General features: G+C 36.6%; 1 protein-coding gene across 2 annotated transcripts in view; it reads left to right on the top strand.

Annotated features, from left to right (window-relative positions):
• The window catches only part of LDAH (lipid droplet associated hydrolase), a 118837-nt gene that overhangs the window by 48284 nt on the left and 47642 nt on the right, over window positions 1-22911 (top strand). For both annotated transcript variants that reach the window (XM_066995006.1, XM_066995007.1), the window contains exon 4: window positions 4456-4625. In XM_066995006.1, the coding sequence (XP_066851107.1) occupies window positions 4456-4625 (170 nt within the window). The remainder of the gene's footprint in view (window positions 1-4455; window positions 4626-22911) is intronic.

The raw sequence follows: 22911 nt of genomic DNA, 5'->3' as shown, positions 1-22911 counted from the left end.
CAGTGATGTGGTTAGTCTTTTGTCTTGCTACAAGAAATGTTAAATATATTTGTGTTAAGGACAAAAAGCTTGTTTGTTTGTTCGTTTTCTGCTTCATAACTTGGAGGATGGTCGATCTACATGAGGCCGCTCATTTAACTGATGTGCTTTTTTTTTTTTCTGCCTGAGAATTTCCCTTGCATACACAGCTGAAAAACAAACAAAATTCTCTGTTACTTCCTTGAAAACTGAAGTCCTCTTCCCTAGCAAGATTAACTTGTCGACTATCTTAGAGCAAACACTTTATTTTAATCTATCGTTGTTTTCTGACACTGGGTTTAGTAGAGGTCAGAGAAAGAGATTCATTAAAGTGATTGCGCATTTGTTTTTCCAAAAGCACATCAGAAGATTAATGCTTTGCCAAAGAAAATAAGGAAATACAGTATTTCTTTTAATACACTTCAGCTAAATAAAGTCTTGAAATCACATGCCTTGGCCCAGAAGGGGTGTTTGCAGCTTAAGGTTCAAGTAGGATAATTTGTGCTATCTGAAAACTGCTTAACTGAGCTCTATTTCAGCCACTTCGTTTATTCCACACCTGAGGTAAAGTAACTCACCCTCTGGTCCCTTCTCTGATGTAGAGCCATTGGAGAGCTGACTGCCAGTGTGTTTGTGCAAGTCTGTTTGCTTATATAAAGAACCCATTTAAGCTCCTCCACCCAAGAAATTCTTGTTGATTTTGGATAATCCCTGGACAATTTTATTCCATAAAATAAATAAATAAATCTTTCAAACCTGTGACACAGCCCAGATCCGCATATTTTGGGCTATTATAAGCATAACATTTGCATTGGGGAAACATGAACTAACAGGAGACATTGGCAATTTTATATTTGTCCAGAAGTAAAATAGAATATGTATTTCCATACAGATTCTGTGAAAGTGTAGTTCACCTGATAAAAGAGAGCTGGATCGGTCTGGGATGACTGGAGGTTGGTGCACGCATCTCCAGACCCTGTACTGCATGCTCATCCTCCAGGGTGGCTTTTCTAGAATTAATGCCAATGTGACTCGGTTTGGCAACAAACCAGTGTTTCAGAAGAAAAGGAAAAATTGTATTAAACTTCAGAACAATTCTGTTGAGTCAGCACTGGCTGTCAGGACTCATTTTCGATATGCTTAAGTCCTAACCTCAAGTCTGGGCAAACAAGAGGAGGAAAAGGCCTTATTCCCTTCTCTTAATCCCTACAGGCATGACCCATATCCCTCCTTGAGGTTCTTACTTTGGCTGCAAAAATGGTTCTGAACAGACACATCACTAATGAAATCAGTAATAGCCGTGAATATGTTGCCCTGGGTCTCCACACTGCTATTTACTGGGTAACTATATATTAAATTAGATATCTGAAGTTTAAGAAACAGGTGTAACTGATTAACTATATTAGACAACTTTGAAAATGTTGAGACTGGGCCAGGCTGTATTTGCTGTATTGGTTATTAATAGCATTGCAATAATTTTCAGCGTGTCTCTTGTAGCAGATTCTGAACTGGTGTAGTCAAAAGTTGCCGTTAACCTGGGCAAGCTTGATTTTCCGTCGTCTGTATTGACAAAGGAATCATAAGATTGGCTTCAAAATCACGAGACTGTATGAATAATACAAATAAAATTTGTTTTCTTTCCTGCTTGGTTTCTCTGGTCTTGTGAACCATGAGAGATTCTCTAGAAGGTTTATACACCTACTTTGCATCCTTTTCTGTTCCTCTAACCTAGAAGTAAGCTGAAATTCTTGTAAAATCCCTTATTTTCAAGAACGAAGGCTATGAATGGAATGTCAAACATGAAAAGGCTTGCTGATAAATCACTGGAGATGGCAGTGCCTGAGAAATAAAGCATGGGAATGGTAGCAAATGTTTACAAAGGAGAATTAATCTCCTCAACCCAACACATGGTAATATATATATGCTGAATGAAACATACTCTGTCACTTGTTGCTGTATCCAGTGGGTCACCGTATTTCTGCTATTCTGTGTTTTGTGTGTGTTATACATACCCTTAATTAGACTTATGATGTAGACAGCCCACGTCTGCATGGGGTTAAGTTGCTGTATAAATAAATAAAATGTAGCTCTTGCTAAAAATAGAAATTAAGATTAAAAACAATCTGGCCTTAGGGTTTTGGAAAACAGAACAAGCTTTTTGTTTTCCATTACTTGTAGAAAGCCTAATAGTTAATATATTACTTCTAATCTAATTTTGCATTCTCTGAGTGTGTTTTAGTAAATCTCTTTTTCATTTAGAGTAAACTACTATAAATTATGCTGGGTTATGATCATTAGTACTTTTAGTAGAAATACTAGATTAGCTGAAGACAAATTTGCTTGTTGTTACCTCTGTGGTAATATTTTAAGCTCAGAAAAAAAGGCATCAGAACACATTCTTCAGCAATTATTTTGCTTCAAAACATTGTATTTTATACAGAAGATCAAAAAGGCAATATAATGCCAACCCACTTAGGCCAGTCAATACTGTCGCTGTCAAAACCCCAGCAACCTCAGTACATTCGTGTTAGTGATTTTTAGCATTTGAGGTTCCTGACCATTTGCCATCAAATTTATTGCACACGTATTAAAAGAGCAGTTAGTCTTTGTAATTTGGTAATGTATGTTCGGAGTCATAGGCGGAACGGCTTCTGTTAGCACCTTCTTCAAGCAGGTACAAAACCAGCTACACCTGAAATGGGTCCCCACTGCGAGCTAACTTTCTCTTACAGTAGTTTCTGAGTGCCTCGCAGACTCTTTAATGTATGTGTCTGTACAGCATCTCTGCCTGATGGATGTTTCTTCCACATCTGTTTCTCGCACAAGGAACTGACGCAGAAGGCATCAAAAGAAACAGAGTGGGGACTGAAATACCTAATACTTGGTGGACCAGTTAGGGCTGTACGTGCACCACATCTGGTAGCTGAATGGTTATAAATGGGTGGTTTTTGCCAGGAACCTATGTGCTGTGCGTAGAACCATAGCTCCGTAAGGAGCCAGTCCCCATCCTGTGTCTGAACCTTGCTGCCTGGAGATTTGGCCCCTTCCAGACTAAAGCTGCATTGCAAGTCAACGTGTAAGCAGTGTAACAGATCAGGAGGTTAAGCAGGAGTGTGACATTGAGCTCTGAGGTAACGGCACGGGTTTAAGGGATCAAGTGATATTAGTACTAGGGCATCTCTTTTAGATGAACTATACAAATATGTTCCTAGGACTCGAGGAAACAGCTTGAAGCTGTGACAGGGGTGGCTCAGGCTGGGTGTTAGGAAAACATTCATCACCGAGATGGTGATCGAGCACTGGAACAGGCTCCCCAGGGCAGTGGTCACGGCACTGAGCCTGCCGGAGCTCACGAAGCATTTGGACAATGCTCTCAGATACACAGGAGGTTTTTTTGTGTAGTCCTTTGGGGACCCAGGACTTGGACTCAATGATCTTTGTGGGTCCCATCCAACTCAGGATATTCTATGATTCAATGTTCCTTCATGCTTTCTGCCTTTCATTTTTCATTTTTTTTTCACTATTTTCTTCTTGCATTCTGTTCTGTACAATAACTTAAACTGAAGTGGTGTATTTTAATGTACCTTTCAGTTTAGTGTGTAGAGTACTCTTCTAGCAGATGAAAGACCTGTGAGTCCCCTTAGACTTAGAACTTTTGAGAACTTTCACATCTCATGAGCAAGTGCTAACGATGCCCTAATTGCTCCAAATTGTTACAGGCACGAGATTATCCTGGTCTTGATGGCTGGCCAGGAAGCAAGTGGTGAAGTTCTCATCCTAAGTGATTGCCCAAGCTCTTTTAGGAGGTCCCTGACAAAACATTAATGAATTTTCAAAATAACCTGGAACCCTGAAACTGTAACATGATCTTTCTCTTTGTAGCTGGATTGATAATGATAAGAACCTGCCTTAATACATGTAGTTCATGTAAGTGCTAGTGCTCTATTTTGGCACATAGCATTTCATATTTTTCCTCATTCTATGGGACTTTTTTCTGCATATTTGTTTTAAGACAGGAGATTTTGCATATCTGAAGATCTTCAGTGCATGATAACATAGTTTGTCTTGAGTGAAGGGATTCTTGTCCCTGGGCAGTGTTGGTTTAGGTCCCGATCTTGCAATACGAAGTTGGATTGATTTAAGCTGATCCAATGCCTTGAGGTTGGTCTTGTACTGAAAGAAAGGGAGCACAATGCTGGATGATGGACCATCAAGCTCCATATATTTCTGTATCTTTCCCTAGTTGCCCAGTTTATATGTCTTCATATCCCATGCACATCTATCAACGGTCTATATTTACCACCTGTGTTAACTTGACATTATTTTTTTTTATTAAAAATTTTATTTATTTCAGAGTTTTCCAAAGAAGTGAAGAAAAATGAGATACCTCACACTTCCACTATTAAAACAAAGTTGTTTTTTTCTCTTATGTTTCAGACACAGATATTAAGGAACTGGAGGATGTTTTTGGACTCAACGGACAAGTAGAACATAAGCTGAACTTCATCAAAAAGAATGTATCAAAAGATATAAAGCTGGTACTGATCGCTCATTCTATTGGTTGCTACATCACACTGGAGATGATGAAACGAGCATCAGAACTTCAGGTACATCGACGTTACAGAATGGGAGTTGTATTATTAGCAAAGCAGAGCACATGCTTAGACTATGGGTGACTCCATACCTTTCCTATGAAAGTTATATTTTGCTGTAAATAAGCTTTTAATCCTAGATCTTACTAAAATGAAATAAAAACATTAATGACTAAGCCTAATAAAATATAATTAAGTATTTTGGTGTAAAATAAAGGTCTTATTTTTAATTTGGACCTCTAAATGCCCATGTAATATATAAATGATTAGTAATGGTGATAAATATCTTTAGGACTTGTCTTTTCATCTTTAAATAATTTATAAACTGGTACTAGATACCTGGTAATTACATTATGTTACTACACCAAAAATGAAGACTGGTTATGATTTTAATAGTAGCTTCTTACCTCAAGGCAAGCAGATTGCTAATTCTAGATGGGGAAATGTATGGAAGAGAATAATAATACAAATTGTAATGAGTACTGCTATAAAGTACTTTGTTTTTAAAATTGAATACATATGCAAATATCACTGCTTCTGCAGCTCAGCCTTGGTTTGTGTAACTTGACAAGAACAGGAGGTGTTACTGCCTGTTCTTGTCATTGTGTATCTAAACACTTTTCTTTGTCACTGTGAAGCAGTTGCGAGGTAAAGGCAGGACATAGTTCTCACAGCTCGCAGATAGCGAACTGTTAGTGCTCAGCAATAACTCACTTTCCTAGTGGATAACGAATGAAGAATACTGAATTTATTTGTATTTAAGTGTTCGCTCTTGCTAAATCATTACCTCTTCCTTTACATCATACGCTCTTCAGTGGAATGAAGTGCAGTGTTAGTGTATAGTCGGTATTTAATATATGCGTGAGTAGGTTCTTCCACTTCTTCATAACCATTTCCATAGCACGTCTAACTTTTTTTTTTTCCTTTAAAGAAAACAGCAACTAAAAAAGTGAAACATGAGGTTAACCTGATAGATTTCCCCAAGCGTATTTCACTTAGTGATTATAAACATGCTTTTCTGGGGGGGGAGAACTTTTATTACTGTCTTTTCTTTTCAAGAGGGAGTGTTCTAGAAAATATCATATGCAGTAATTTGTCCAAAAATATCAACTTTTCTTTGGTCAACATCTGTCCAGTCCTTATGACACAAAGGGTTTTATCTGGTTTCAATTAAACTATGAATTGTTGAGCAATTTTTTTACACCTGACCCACTGGATATTGGCAGCTTGATATTTATCAATGTTTCGAAGCTTAGGTATCTTTGGGACACACTTAGACTGCATGGTGCACTGTGTGTATAAAGTTAATATATGACAAGCTACATTTAAGATGCATTTAACAATAGAAAATATTTGTGTAAGCCAGAGTGTTGTGCAACCTTTGTCCCTTTGCCAAAAATAAGTTAACTGTTAGGTTTTATAACATATGAAGTGTGATAATAAGAAACTTGTGTTTCCATCTCTCCCTTTATTTTTACTGGAATATTTGATTCCCACAAGATTTTGAGCACATATGTGTATTTTAGTAGCTAGATCATTTGATTTTATTTTTGTGTAGTTCTTATGTGATATTCTTTTATTATATGAGTTTTGGTTTTGGTCTTAAATTCTCTGCTTCTAAAAGCCTTTGATTGCTTACAGTTTATTATTCTGAGCTAGAGGTTAATGTGTTGTATTTGGTGTTCAAATAACTCAGTAAACGTTTGTATTTGGAACGTACATTTAGCAGGCTTGATTTTGGTTACCCAGTTTAAATAATATCCTTTGATAATCCAGCCAAACGTAGACTAGATTTTCCCTCTCCTGTGCAATGATGAGGGAACCTGATGAGCTTAAGCTAGCAGGCATGAAAAGGATGAAGTATTGCCTCCTCTTCTGTCCTTCTTGGTGGCTCTTCAGCTGTCATTTTTGAATGGGGCCCCTGTGCTGTGCAGGTTAATGGGGTATTGTTATTTTTTTAAGTTTTCCTTGCTATGTTTCTATGAAATAGTGCTTTCTTTTATTAAAAGAGAGTTTAAACAGGAATTGCCAATTTACCCCTGGGATAAATTTGATTTTGGAGCCCAGCCCCAGTTTCCTTTTGACTCTCAGGGCAGCTTCTGTTAATGGTTTCTTCAGGAGCCTCCTTAACTTAAAGTTATTGTCTCAGATAAATGCTGTTAATTAAGCCTAATTAGTAGAAAAGTGCAACACAGGTTACATCTGTGCTTGTAACTAAATGGAGCTGCTGCATGGTTTGAGCACTGGGAAACAGCCAGCTCTGCCGTGCCCCTCTCGGACCATGCCCTAGGAGACTTTTGGCCCTGAGCAGCCAGCAACTCGCAGGGCACCCTGGCACGGGTCTGGGCCTGAGAGAATACTGGGACCATTCCCAGTAGTTAGCTTGGATGCAAACAGCCTGTTTTTAGGTGGGGGGAGTTCAGCCATGTCATGACGGACCATCCCATGCCATCCTGTTCAGTCTCAGGAGCAGGGAATAGCTCCTGGTTGTTTTATTTGCTGGTATACACGGAACCATGGACACTTCTCTGTTACCATGGTGGGCATCAAATCTTTGAAGATTCAGCTCTTTGTGGAAAATGGATCATCCAGAGTTTTTCAGGCTTTTCTAAATTTTTCTGACAGGGAAGGAAAAGTGTTTATCATCCCTACTCTTTGGAGATGGAAAAATGCAATAATGTACTCTGCAAGTTATTTGATATTTGGTCTTAACCTTATAATCTTCTTCATTCAGATAGCAGAACTGAAAAGTGAAACTGACTGACAAAATGATTTTCTCAGTTGTTGAAGCTTGAGCCTAACTCATAAATACTCTACATCCTCCAGGCATTCTCTTCTAAAATACAAATCCTTACTTTGACTGTTTCCTTCTGCTTTGCTGACGACACTACTGTTTCCTAAAGTATTCACTTTGTTAATTTAATCAAAAGATTGACACATTTCCTTGCTAATGAAATTCATTCTGTTACAGCATTCGTCTTCCATTAGGGATGATGCTATTGAAATGCCAGCATCTTTGTGGTAGCGAATTAACACTTAATAATAAATGAAACCATCATACAATGTAAACATTGCTCTTCCTTTAAAACTCACTGAAAAGAAAGTGTTTAAGCCCTCTGAGTATGTGTCAGTTTAAGCAAATAAAATTTCTGAAATACATTATTCAAAACCATTCTTTGCTGCTATGTCTCAGTGATGCCAAAGAATATTGGGAATTGCTAGGACTTGGCTGATCTTATAAATAATAGCTAACAACACATCACGGAATCGCAAAATGGCTGAGGTTGGAAGGGGCCTCTGGGTCCGTCTGGTCTCACCCCTGCTCCAGCAGGGCCAGCCAGAGCAGGTTAAAGTTTTGCACTACTGAATTGCCTATATATCCCATCTGTGCATTTTCTGCCCGCTTACCCAGTTACTAATTCATATAAATATGTTTTTCTCACCCATTATTGATATTATCAGTGAGATCTAATGACCTCAATGGAAAGCATTTTGTTGGAGCATTATTGAATATAGGTATTTTAGGTGATACTCCTATATGTGCCTGGTAGCTTTATTTCTTTCTTTTTCAAAATATTTATATAAAAAAGAGATGGCGCTGTTATCTATAAAACATTATTGTTGTAACTTCTGATGTTACAAAAAGTTAGAAACATATTTTATCGTTATTTTTAAAATTTAGCTTATACTGGACTAGTTCTTCTGTTCATTCCAAAGTTGAACGCACTGTTAGCAATTGGGTCTTTTATTAGCCTCTGTGCTCCCCTAGATCGCACCTTTAGTTTGACATATGTAGTCCTCATTTTCTGGTCTCATGCCTGAACCAAAAGGCCGTGTCCCATCTGTTGTGAGCAGCTTGCTTGGAAACATGGATGGCCTACAGGTACACAACAGAATGGCAGATGTCATGACTCTGTTAGCTTTTTTTCCCCCCTTTTGTCTAGAAGTCTGCTTCTTCCCAATTACCTGCAGCCCTATGTAACACATCTTAGTGGGAGAAGACATCATGTAACCCTTCTGATAGCGACATTGAAAAAGAAACTAAATTTCAGAAACAGTCCTCTCTTTGCCATCTCTTAGCCAGGGATTTATTTTTTTTTCAGCACGTGAGAAATTATCTGTACATTTTTTAAAAGTTTGTTTTAAAAGAAGCTTTATTAAAACAGTGAAAAATGGCAATGAAAGAAGATAGTTTGCATTGCACTGTATATTTGTATGCTACATAAAATGCAATAATTATTCACTTACAGAAGAAAGGAAAGAAAATATATAGACTAATGTAAAAAAATCTTCATATTGACTCTCTCTCTCAACATGCGAACATCCGTCCTTAAAAAATATTTTTCAGTAAGATAGAACAGGAAGTTTAAAGCAAAAAATATGATTCTGAACTGTCTTTTTCTGAAACAGCTTAATCTGTTTTCAATATACATTAAGATAGTGGTTTTTAATGTGTTCTAGGTTCATTCTGGACAAATGTGTTCACACATGGAGCTATTCTGGACTATTTCCATATTTTAATATCCTTTACTCATGCTTACTATATACCAAGTCTCTTGGTCAACATCAATTCTGTAAGCTATCAAAACTTTTTCAGAGATTATTGGCAGAGATCATCTTTTTGAAATACAGTTTCCTGAAGACGGAAGCTACGAGTAGGTGTCTTATTTTTCTCCTTGCTAGAGCTTTTGGTTGTCCCGAGCTGAGCCAGACAGGGAGAGAATTTTATTTTGCCACTATTGATGAGTGCATATTTTGCCATCATAGCAAAAGAGATCACACTTGCTTGTTCAGATGTTTTTGTGTGATGAGAGCAGTTACATATGGGGAGGGAGGAAGGAGTATGTAAATTGTTTGTAATGGTTCAAAATCTCGTCTGGACAAATAGGAGATTCTCTCACCCCTACATCTTTCTGCCTCAAATAGAATTAAAATTTCTTTTATCTCTGGTTAACACGTAGCTCCTTTCTGTTGAAGTATTTGGAAAGCTCCCCCTAACTTCAGTGAAAGCAGGATTAGGCCATGACAGAGAGAAACATGTCAGAATTCCTCTGCTAAGAGATTTATTATGATACAAAATTCAGTCCAGCGACCCGTTAAGATAATAATTTAGTTTCAGTTGTGTTGAAAGCTTGATTATGAATTTGGGAAGCACTTTCATAATGACAGGAAAGAAAAAAGTCACCATGATTTTGAACACTGGTATTTCTACAAGAAAACAAAATTCTTTAGTATAGAATTACTGGAAATCCACAGGGACTGTGAGATTAAAAGAGGGAGATTTATTAACAGTGCGGGAACTGCTAGAGCTATTAACAGTGCAGGAACTGCTAAACACATCTGACCTTTGAGATAATAAGAGAATCTTTTCAGCAGCATGAATGGATGAAGGAAAGACTGAATTAAGGCAATGCCATTTGTTCAATTTCTGTTTCACTGAGATTAGAACCTATATATGTAAATAGAAGACTGGTAATGCTATCATGACAGAAAATATCTCTGAAGGGACACTAATTCAGCAGATTCTGAAGTGCTTAGAAGTTATAGTGAGTTTTGGAAATAGAAGGAAAATGAAAACCTAAAAGCGGACAAGTTAAACAGGGATACAAATTTTGATGACATCTTTGAAGGTTTTATTTAACATAGCTGCATCAAGTTCAAATGTTGATTATTTAAATTACATGTCACAGTACTTTTTAACAAAGTTAGTATGTGTAGCTGTTGTCTAGGCAAATTCACTTCTTATGATCTGGCTCACAGTTACGAAGTTTAAAACATGCTTAATGAATAAATGCATTTTTACCACCTTTAATACTCTCTTACAAAAGTAGCTTTATCTCAAAGTGAGGCTTCATAAAACAGAAAATTAGCAAGAAGTCTCTTGAAGAGATGTTGTCTTCTCTCACACAGAGGATTATGCTTTGCAGGCCTGTGTGCCAGTGTGTGGTGTCACCAGCAGCACAGCAGAAACATGAAGAAATGTCCTTGGTTTGTACAGCTTTCTTTTGACTTGTCCTGGCTGAGAACTGTTCACTCTTAGTTCCTTAATGGATTGCAGTGATAGGTGAGATATGGATATGTAATTGCGTCTAGCAGTAGGGATCATGATCTGAAGAAACTCTATTTTTATATGAATTTTATGTGACTTGCAGGCTGAAATGATGAAGTGCAGAAAGCATAAAAAAGTAAAATGGGTAAAAGAGTAACCGAATTACAATGACAATACTGACAAAATTATTATGCAGGAAGAAAATACGTGGCTATACTTAGCAGACCTCACAAGTAAATAGGTACACGTTTCAAATAAATACACATCTTTTGAAGAGAGCTGCACATTTCTAGGCCATAATGGAAAACTATACTGAGTCTGATATATATATTACTTTTCCTTCAGTATCCATTCCAGATAAATGAGCTGTATGTTAAAAAAAAATAAGCAAACAGCACTGGCTGATATATACCCATCTTCATCCACCTTTAAGTGTTGAGTGAGTAAAAAAATGATGGAGACATTGCACAGATTTAATCATGAATCTACGTTCAGCTGCCTTCAGTGAGATATGTGTTAATTTAACTTTATGGATGTCTTCAGTTGGTCACTGAATTGGACTGTTTCTGTAACATATATATATATTTGGCACTTCTCTATCAGTTCTTGATAGATAGCAAGCCTTTGGGAGCATATGCAAGGAAACACAGGTGGTCTGAGCCAACAATTAGACTAAAATATGCTTTAGTTGACAATGTACACATTGCAGAGGCTGCATAATCTACCTTGCAACAGATGACAAAGTTCGGAGGAGTATATTCTTTCAGTGAGGCCTCAGGCAATATCATTAAATCTACTGGAATAGCCAGTAAAGCAAGCAATATGAACTTGGTGCATATGCTAACATTATGCAGCCCTGTTTTATGGAAAAAACAAGAAGTACTGCAGATGATTTATTAAACCTGACGAAATAAATAAGATACTGTATCTTTGAAGTATCAAGGGAGTTTCTAGAAAAAATCTTGATAGATTTAAAAAAAAGGCAAAAAAGGAAAACAATCTTCATATGAAAACCTAAGACAAATATAAAACCTTCTCTTTTTGGGGTGGGGGGTTGGAAATCAAAGAGCAATGAGCGGGTGAGTCCATTGCAAAGAAAAACTCGTTAGAGAGATACTGACTTTCGACTGAAACAATTAAAAGCCCACCAGCCTGAATTTAAAAGCTTGACAAAACTTCAGGACCCCATCAGTGAAAGGCTGATAACTGTGTAATGGGGTTGAGTGTCAGCTCACCCAGGAGACCACGAGCAACCATTATTTTCACTGGCTTGATGACAGACTGTAATCCTAAAGGTCCCAGTCATATTCTTTTCTACCTCTCCCCGCCAAAAAAAAGCTTTAAAAAATGTAAACTGGAAGAAAATGGAGCAATCAACAGGCAGACAGGATTTGTTGTGTAACTCTCACTGGAAGCCTTTGTTGTGCCTAGGAACCAGCAGCATGGAGATTGCCACATGCTATGGATGTTGGCCTGTAATGGCTCTTCCCTTCACAAACAATCCACTTCTCAGTTTAGAGGGTAAAAGAATGTGAATACCAAAAATTTAGGAAACTTAAAGTGTAAGGAGGAATAAAATGTGGTGCATCTACAGATGTAAAAATACCCTAGGGCAAATTAAAAAAAGGAGTCAAAGCTTTTGTATTTTCCTTTCACCAGGGAGAGATATACATCTTTCCCCACACTAATAATACCATTTTTGTCAGGAAAAATTGGCTTCAAAGCCAAAGCAGCATGATCTATCCATTATCAGCAAGTAACTAAACCTATCAGGAACTGAAATGTGATCAACAACTTGAACATAGTCTTCTGTCGTGCTCTGAAGATACCTGAACATTACTGCATTCTGTCTGCCTGGTTTTCTGTTTTCTGCTTTCATGTCGTAAGCACAGAAATAAGCTGTTATTCATACATTGGGTAATCTATTGCACGTGGTACCAACTTCTGATTCTGACATTGACCAAATATGTCGTGGTTAACAGTGGGTAACTCCCCATTATCTAACAATCTGCCTAACTATCCACTTCCCTCTAAAATGAGATGACAGGGCTTAGGCTTTAAAGTTGTTAAAAAAAAATAAAAATACAAAGATTTATTGTTTCATTTATGCCAAAAAAGTTGGTCAGAGACTTTCAAAAACAAAAAGCATTTCCTTTTTAGCTAGTCCCACACTTGGTTGCTGTTTCTGGGCTTGTCCTCTGTGACTGTTTCCAGAGAGAATTATTGAGTAACTCCATATACCTGCTTCTGAAGAAATTTCCAAGTTTTTGTCTTTTAATTTTGCAGAAACCTTGTGGACGTGGCACTTAGGAATATGGTTTAGTGGTGGACATGGTAGTGTTAGGATGGTGGTTGGACTTGATGACATTCAGGGTCTTTTCCAACCTAAATGATTCTGTGATTCTACGATTGTATGTTCAGCTTTTTAATCCATTCTCTCTACTATTATCTGAATTTTTTATTTTTCTCTTCTTCAAAGAGGGAAATGCTGAAAGTCTGAGTTGTATCCCCAGTCTCTCAAATAGAGCAGGAGATTTCTTCCCTCTCAGTCTTCAGTAATTCTGCGTAGCCATGCAGCTCCTTGCAGTGGGCCTGAGACCAACAGGCTGCCCATGCTCCTGACCGAAATTCAGTATTGCTCACTATAAGGTACGAACACCTCAAAAAAGTAGAAGACATTTCCACAGGGCTCTACTTGGTACATCTGCTCTGTCTGCAATCTAGACTTGTTCTTGATTATAGCTGTAGAGGTAGCAAGCAAGAAAACATTCAACGCTGAGAAATCAAGTGACCAAGATACGATGATAAAAGTCTGGATGTTTTGGCAACACAAACCCTTAGGATTAGAAACGGGTAGAACTTTTAGAGTTTCATGTTATGAAGTATCACCTGTTGTACTATGCCACTTTTCAAGATCTTCTGTGTCTTAGCTGTTGATATCTTAACCTCTAAACTGAATCATGGAGTATACCAAAAAAGCATGAATGGAAGTTTAGATTAGGCTTATGGTGCTTGTCAGCCTACTTGGCCAAAGCTCATGCCTGATGTTCTGATCCAAAGAAAGCTTTTTGAAATTAACCTTGCAGTGATTTGGTTGTTTTATTTTGCTCACTAATGTATTCTGCCATATTTCTGTTACACTGTGTTAGCACACCATAGCTCATCTCACATTAACCACAAATGGAAGCCGTAGTTCATCATGCTGTCAACACCTGGAAGTGGGCAGCTGAGGCCTGGATTTGCCTGGCTGAGTTCAGTATTGGACCAAAAGGTGTAAACATAGAAACTCAGTTTAGAAAACAAAAGGATTAAAGATTACAACGTGGCTGTCTAAGGACAGAAAAAAGTGGATCTACACCGAACAAAACTGATGGATAAATCCACTCATTTTTGTATCTACTGAATATAGACCAAAGACTACACACTGACAGTTTGTCCTATGTGATTACTAAATGCCTCACGTAAAACAGAAATACGGCTACTAAAAAGATGAGGTATAAAGTGGTAGTTAGAGCTCAATTTTGGTTTCAAGGAGAGCATTTAGACATATATATGTCATTCATTCTTAATTCTGCCTTGTATATATTCTGAAGACAAATAATGCATTTCTGAGCAATGCTGACCATACCTCATATGCTTTTTGAGTGGGTAAAGCAGGTAGGTATCACTTGCTCGGTCCTAGAACTTTATAGGAAATACTAGAATGTGCGTAGTTCAGCACTTTTCTTAATCAGGAAGATTTACAGTCCAGAAATCTTCAAGATCAAATGAGACCGGTAAATAGTAGAGTGATAATAAAAAGCACAAATATGAATTTAATTAAAATTGATTTCTGGTACAATGAAAATAGAGGTCTGACAAAATCAGTGGCAGTACATCTGTCAGAATGTAATTACCTAGTCTAGTCTGTGAACACAAGTTTCTTTTTAACATAGATCACATTTTTAAGAGCAAGGATTCAGAGTCAATAATAACATTGCTTTAAGATTAGCTTGTTTAGACCATAAGCCTGTGATAAGAAGGCTATAAGAAAAAGGGAAAAACAAGGTCTCAGGACTTTCTGAGGAAAAATATATTTTGTTCATAGTATTCACGAAAAATTACAACTTCTGCCACTGTCCTTAGTGTATTTGCTTTACTGCTCAGTTGACTATGGAAACAATGTGATGACTAAGATTTTTGTCTGTGATGTTTCAAAGTAAGGAAGCGTAAGTAATAATTTTAATTTGAAGAGACTTGAATTTTTTTATTAGCGTGTTTATATCATTGCTAATAAAACATCTGATTTCTTTTCAGATGTATGTAGTCAGAATTCAAATACACCTATAAAAATTATTTTTTCTTGGAAGTTAAAAGATACTAAAGTAGCCAAATGTAAAAACAGAAAAGGACTAAAAATAAACTGAAAACCAGAATCTGTGATCATTCATCAAGAATCCAAAATAAAACATGAAAATGAAGAGGAAATGAAGTACTAAAAATAAAAAGATGGCTAGAATGGTGAATAGCACAACAGGATTTATTAAGTACAGTGGATTTTTACACGTTTGTTCATAAAGTCTTGTTATTTTGAATCTCTGAAAATTTGGATTCATATCTTAATAACTAAGTTAAATGATTCTGTAAAAGTCAGGGAATCATAAACACAGCAAGAAGTGAATTTCAGAAACAATTAGTATTTATAGCAAAAGTTTTCAAAAGAGGTCTTCAAAAGAACCCTTTTGAAAGCTAGGTTTCCTAAAGGACTTGTTAAGCTGGGTGGTAAGATCTTTTACAATTCTGGCTGTAGATGTGCATACATAGTACTTGAAAATCTGAGTCCTCATCTTTGGAGAGTTGGACCAAACAATCAAAACTCAGTATCAAGATATGTTGCACAGAGTTTGAATCTGTTTTGGTTTTGTACAGCATTTAGTATTCTTTTAAAGAAGACAATCAAGCTAGAAATCAGTACTTTAATTTACTTTATTTGATTTAAAATTGAGTAGAGAATGGGGAAAAACAGTCAATTAGAAATCATCCATGAAAGGAACATGTAAAAGGACTTTGTGGAGTTTTTTAACACAGACTTCACAAACATGCGGTTAAGGTGTGAGTATGGCCAGTAACTCTAATAACCAATATTTATGCCTAGAAAATATATATTAAACTGCAATTTCTCCTACAATCCCGAGCTCTTAACAAGGAAGTTGAACTGCTTCATCAACTCTTGCACTTCATTGTATGTGACACAGTTATTCAAGCCATTGAGGGCTTGGCTTGGCTCTCCCACTTAGAAGAGAATGCTTAGAATGGACAGTGTAGTAATTAAAAATATTTTCTACTGTGCCATATTCTTAAGTTGTTCATTCTCCATGGTTTACAGTGAAGTTTAGGTATTAAAGCCTTGAGCGGAAAAACACGTTCCTCTGCTTTAGCTTTTATATTGAGAATGGTGCATCCTGTTTGAAGAGTGTAGACCAGGTGTGAAAGGCATTGCAGACACAAACTGGGTGAAAAACAACTTAGAGTGCACGTTCACTGCATTTAGGAAATTTCTAATATAATATTGAATTAAGTTCAGATAAAGACTGGATAATTTAGTTTTGTTATTTTGTTTGCTTTTCTTGTCTTTTTAGTATTTCTTTTATTGTTGATAATTTTAGGGGAATTTTTGCCATTGCCAAGATGGATCTTTTCATATAGCTGAGGATGTGTCTACTGACTGTTACACCTATGTTTAAGAACTGAATCAAGCCCTAGATTTCTCCTCAAGAATCACCCTCCGTGCTCTTTTGAATTAGGTTATCTTCAGAATTAAGTGTAATAGAAGTCCAATTCCTTTTCCATTTATTTCAGTCTATAAATATTTGAAATCCTTGATTTCTATTGTTTGGATACAATGCTATTTAACCGTGACATTAAAAAAAAAAAAAAGGAATTTGCCCTTTTGTGTGGAATTCAGTGTTAAATATACATTTAAGTGGAAATCCAGAAACCTCAAATGTATTTAATAAACTTGTTATCTTTGGAGTCCCATAAGAAAGTTCAATTAATGTTAATGAAAATATGCTTCTAATAACTTCGTTACAACATTTCTAGTCACTGGAAAATTGTAAGAACACTCTGCTCCATTTCAAATTCCAAAATGAAGCATAATTTTGTGTAAGAAGTAGAATTCACCACGTCCTAATTGTTCTTGAAAACATTAGAGTGAATTTCTGCTTCTCTGTTTTTAAAAAGCATTATGACTACTGTAAGTGTATTTTACTGAAATTAAAAGTACAAAAAAACAGGTCTGAATAAATACAATTTGAATTATGACCTTTAATGGCAGGTAGTGGAGTTCAGTCTTTTTAACTGGCACTGGCAATTGAAGGATACTCTCAACATTCCCTTTTTGTTGTTTTTTCAAAGACCTTTTTTACCTGATGACCAGTTTCATTTGCATGATAAATTGGATGTGGTGTGTTTGCTCTTTTAGCAGATTCTTGCCCTTATTCCATTCATCATCATAATTAAGACTGCAGCAATCTGTAGCATTGCACAGGAAGGAAGTTTGTATATTTCCCTTATTATTTAAAATGCTTACAGTTCTGGGAAAGTCAATGGAAGGATGGAAAAACAAGCTGACTGGGAGATTTCCTCACTCCCTCCTCTCTCTTCGTTTCCTGATACCTCGGCAAGACATGGGGGTGCGAGTTCTATCTTGAACCTCCAATATATACCTAGTTTCTTTTCTTCCATTCACAAAAATACAAAGTAGAAGGTTGGGCTTTCTGTTTTGTTTCTTATAGTTCCTGTCTTACTTCTGTTTTTCACTGGTTTAGCAAGTCAGGACTTGGTCTGCTCTTCTTACTCCCCAGTACATCATTAAATAAGCAACTTAAAGATGGTTAAAATGATAAGGGGCCGAACTCCTTCCAGTATTAAATCTTACCTTGTTTTTCCTTGTCCCTCTAGTAATCCTTCTGGCCAAGCAGGACTACAGGCTTGAGTTGACAGGATGCCTTCTGAGGCCTGACTTCAGGGAGTGGTGATGTACACCCCTTCAGTGTTGGAAGTGGAGTATTAAAAATAGAAGTCCAAGGATGTCGAGGCACAGTTGGAAAGTCATGGCCTTCCATTCTCATCAGCAAAATGAGATTATAGTTTTAAGGCTGGTTTCTCATTTACCTTGTTCAGCCACTTTTCCTTAAATGCATTGTCATTGAGATTTATTAGTAGGTATGGGTATACACTGATGGCTGTGAGAACTGTTGGTTCAAGACAGAGGAGAATCTGATTCTTAATACCTTCTTTGTGTTGAGCCATCTCTTCATTGCACACTTTAAGGTTCATCAGAAGTGGTAAGTTTCCCAGGTCATATTTGTAAGGATCACATTTACTGGTCCATGTACTGTAAGGGTACCTGCAGATGCAATGCAGTGGTCTCATGGGAGTGCTACACTGAAAAATAATCCCACCCTGTACTTCCAACATGAAAATGGAAAGAATTTCTCCTGGAAAGTGGCAGCTGCACTCCGACATTCATGTAATGGGAGCAACTGAAAGCTTTATGGTGTGTAACTGTGACACTGCATTCCAACATAAGCTTCTCCCTGCCCTTCTTCCAACCAATAAACTATTCTTCCTCTCTCTTCACTCTCACCCCTCCTAATCTTCTTCTGTTTATATGCTTTAATCATAATAGCAACAAATCCATCCCTGCTGGTATTATCACACCGTTGCAAATTTTGGCTGTCTCCTTTGGCACTTCCCTTGTAGATGGAATGATACTGCCCACTTTGATGGGGCTTAATTCTCAATGTAAAATACTGCTATGTCAATGAATATTTTCTCTATTAAACTATTTTCTGTCCAACAATAAGATACAGCTTTTTGGGAGAACAGTTTTCTCATTATTACCTTAACCCATAAAAAGGCTTTTTCTCTTTTTCTTTTTCTTTTTCTTTTTCTTTTTTTTTTTCTTTTTCTTTTTCTTTTTCTTTTTCTTTTTCTTTTTCTTTTTCTTTTTCTTTTTCTTTTTCTTTTTCTTTTTCTTTTTCTTTTTCTTTTTCTTTTTCTTTTTCTTTTTCTTTTTCTTTTTCTTTTTCTTTTTCTTTTTCTTTTTCTTTTTCTTTTTCTTTTTCTTTTTCTTTTTCTTTTTCTTTTTCTTTTTCTTTTTCTTTTTCTTTTTCTTTTTCTTTTTCTTTTTCTTTTTCTTTTTCTTTTTCTTTTTCTTTTTCTTTTTCTTTTTCTTTTTCTTTTTCTTTTTCTTTTTCTTTTTCTTTTTCTTTTTCTTTTTCTTTTTCTTTTTCTTTTTCTTTTTCCTTTTCTTTTTCCTTTTCTTTTTCCTTTTCTTTTTTTCTTTTCTTTTTTTCTTTCTCTTTCTTTTTCCTTTTCTTTTTCTCTTTCTTTCTCTCTTTCTTTTCCTTCTTCTTTTTTTTTTCTTTTGTTTTTGCCTTTGCTTTTCTTCTTTTTTGCTTTTTCCTCTTCTTTTTTTTTTTAACATTTTGGGCAAGTCTTCAGTTACCCAAATATTTGTAGTTCAGTGTATTCATTTGCATTTCAGCTCTGAGAGACATGTAAATATAATAAACAGTCTGTGTATTTGATATATTTAATATTTTGAATAATTTGCAAATAGGTCAGTATGTAGAGCTGACCTGTTGAGAAGTGGTTTGTAGTGTTTGTAGAGAACACTTCAGAGTTCTTGTCTTTTGTATGTTTAGCAGAATTCTGGACTTTGGCTGGGAAAATGCTGGGAGTACTTCGTATTGGAAAATATTTCAAGTAATGTGAAACAACATATCATATTTTCTTGTGACATGACCCACTTGTAAGATGAAGTATGGATGGTCCCTCTCCTGCCGTCATTAAAAAGGTTTCAGCAGTGGAAGGCCGGTGTTAGAGAAGATACCAACAACCTTTTGAGAGAGGAACCTGCAACCAAGAAAACAAGATACAACTGAAAGCTTATTGGTTTAAAATAGAATTGTCAAAAGTCTCAAATTACTTCTCAATCCAAGAAGATACTCTGTAACTATCATGGTGAGTGTTTTAGGGTAGCCTTTGTCTTCATCTGTCTATACAAGAACAGACAGAGAGAATCTTAGTCTCTTGGGCTGAGAATATCATGGCTGTGGTGAGACCTATATAGGCTGTGAACAGTCATATTTAATAAAATAAATAAATCCTTTAATCAGAATTTTTAAGGTGGCAGAATTAAGGCCTATTACATTGATGGAAATTTTGCCACTGGTTTTGACAAGACCAGGGTCACACTCATGGCCTTACAGTAGGAGGACTCACATAGGACCAGTAGCATTCACTGGCCTGTTGAGCTCTTTAGGGCTCTGCCTCTCCAGTTATTCTGCTTGTGACCAGCTACACTGGTGGCAAAGGTAATTTCTTAATTTAGCAGTGGAAGTTACATAATGTCAAGATTTCCATGCCTCTCACTTTCTTGCTATTGAAAAATATGCTCTGAGTTATTTTTATGCCATTTTAGTTCTTCCATTATTAAACTTTGTAGAACAGGTTTTAGTATATTCCCAATAATATTATGCAAATTAATACTGTAGAAGCCTGACTGCAATTCACATCTTAAAAGGACTCTTCATACGGCTGGTGCAATGAGTTCAGTCACAGGATTCCACTATATAGGGCCCAGAATCAAATTTATACTAAGTCAGTGGAAAGTGGCCTTAAAGTAAGCATAAATTTAGTCGCACCTCACCTTGCTGCAAATGACGCTCAGGCCTACATACGTTTGGATGTGATCATCATACCCAGCACTGTGTTCATCATTGCACTGAAGACTACAGCAGTTTGAAATACAAATCCATTAAAAAAATGCTGGTCCTTGAATTTTGCTTCCATCCAGGTGGAACTGCCAGGAAGCACTGGAGGCTTGAGGTATTAAGACAAAGTTCAAATAAAATTGAATAGTGTATGTTAAGTAAAGACAGTGCCAGGACATGGAAGGCCTTATGATCACTGTAGAGCATTTCAAACATCTGAGAATATTGCTTACTATTTATATCATCAGGTAGAATCTGAAAGCAAATAGTAAAAAAATAAACCTAAGTTTTCATTCATTTGAAAAGTGTATGCACTGTATATATTTGAACACCATGGGTCAAATTTAGAAGTTGAAAGAAGGCATAGTAATTTTTATTGTAATACTGTATATGTTGAATATAAAGAGTAATAGACCAACAGACTGGGAGAATACAATATTTAAAATGGTGTGGAGCAGATAGATTAACTTTGATTTCACTACATCCTACTAATTGCTTTTCCTGCTAAATTCTTCTATTTTTTCTACATAGAGTAGAAATAAAACAGTACTAGATGCACTGCTGAGTTGAGGATAATTTCTGCAGCAGCCAACAAATTGGCTGTACTTCTGTTTGTTTGCATGGGGGAGTTCTGACATTTTCCATCTAGTGGAAAGTTGAGTTTGTGTGTTTTCCTACCATTGAGCAGCATCAGCTAAGAGTTAGCATCTATTTATACCTTAAATTATTCCCATCTTCTTTTTCCAGAATAGTCTGTAAAAGTACAACACAGGTTAGGTGCCTACGAGGTGTGTTGGTATATTCATTTTGCTCCTGCATTTCATTAGTAAGGAATAGCATGGCTATTCTTGGCTGTTGTTTGTGCTACAGCTAAAAGAATGCCTTAGACTAACTTCTCCCAGAAATGGTGACGTACCTCAGGCAAAAAATATACCAGGGACAGAATATGAAAGCAGGGCATGCTCCTTAAGTTGTTTCTAACAATATTTTTCTGATTAAGTCATGAAAAGTAAGGAAAAAACTTGGCTTTATGAATGAGTCTGTAGGGTGGGGAAACGGAAAAGTGAGTTTGCCGTAATCTGTTGTGTCACACTGCACTACTTAGGATGGTACAAGAAATCTGATGGTTGGGAAATTATGAATCAACATACTCAAAAAGAAGGTTTACCCTTAAATTTCATTAATTGTTGTTTGGCTCACATATATTTAATTGGGAATTTACAAAAAAGAATGTGTCTAATATCACTAAGGACAGCATTGTCCTTACAACAGTTTAATCTTTCCTTTGAAAAACAGTTAATAGGTCTTTATGCTTTACCTCAGTATCACAGCAAAATACTGTGAAAGCATGAAGATTATGCGCAAGGGCACAAAACAAATATCAGCATCATCTGTACCTTTCATTACTCTCTATCTTGAAGGATGTTAATGCTGTTGAAGTATTTGGAAAAAACACATATATGTATGGATATATGTACGTATACTGTTTCCTGAAGAATCCATATAGTTAATGCTTTATGTGTATGTCCAAACAGAAGTAGACTGAGGTAAAAATTCCACTGTATGGTTGTTTGAATTTCTGTTAATTCAGTGTTTGAATTACACTGAATCCAGCCTGTTGTAGTAATAGGCTCTCAGAACAAAACTCCCCAAAGTTCTAAAATCTCTCTGTTGTATTTCAAAGCGTTGGAGATGTGTCTGACACAGGTTGACCAGCTCCCTTAGGGTCCATATAGTCATGAAGTTTTACAGATGTGCGAAGGGGTCTACAAGGGTTGTACCTGTGGTCCCAGAGAAACAAGGGTGGTCTCTATCACACACTGATAATTCTCATTTTGCCTCTTTTGTTCAAATCCAGTATATGAATTGAATTCAGACTCCAATCTGTTAGACTACACCGTAAGTAATTTTATCTATAAAAACATGAAGTTATATATGAACAAAGGAGAGTACATCGGATGCCAAGAGGCAGAGACATCCCTGACATCAGACTAAGATAAACGGAAAACAGCCCTCCAACAGGAAACAGCCCTTGTCACACAGCCAACCTGAGCCGAGGGTGTGATGCAATACAATATGAAAGCAATATTGTTTTGTTAAAGTATGTTATGAATTTCAAGTTGCTTTGCTTTGCAGATCTCTAGAGGAGGCATTGATTGGGGCTTGGCTACTACTTCTCCCCAGCCTCAGCTCTTGCTGACGGGGCTCTAGTTTGACCTTTGAGTGACAACCTGGCCAAGGAACAAGAGGGAGAGGGCTGTGAAGACAGCCGTGTCAGCATAGCACTTTGAGGGGGCAGCCTCATCTCTCAGACACATATTGTAAGAATTAAAAGTTTAGGTGTTCAGGAGAGAGACTTAAAAATGGTATCTTCGTATTCTGTGTATTTGCTGTTTCTTATACATCTTGTGAGTCATATTTGCACAGGTGGGGTTTAAGAAAAGCCTGCTTTTCTCAATGGAGTAACAAAGTGCACAGTAGAGGGCTA

Source organism: Anser cygnoides, chromosome 3 (genome assembly GCF_040182565.1).
Source record: "Anser cygnoides isolate HZ-2024a breed goose chromosome 3, Taihu_goose_T2T_genome, whole genome shotgun sequence".
Taxonomy (NCBI): domain Eukaryota; kingdom Metazoa; phylum Chordata; class Aves; order Anseriformes; family Anatidae; genus Anser; species Anser cygnoides.
Note: the sequence above shows the minus strand (reverse complement) of the source record. Positions and strands in the feature narration are given on the sequence as shown.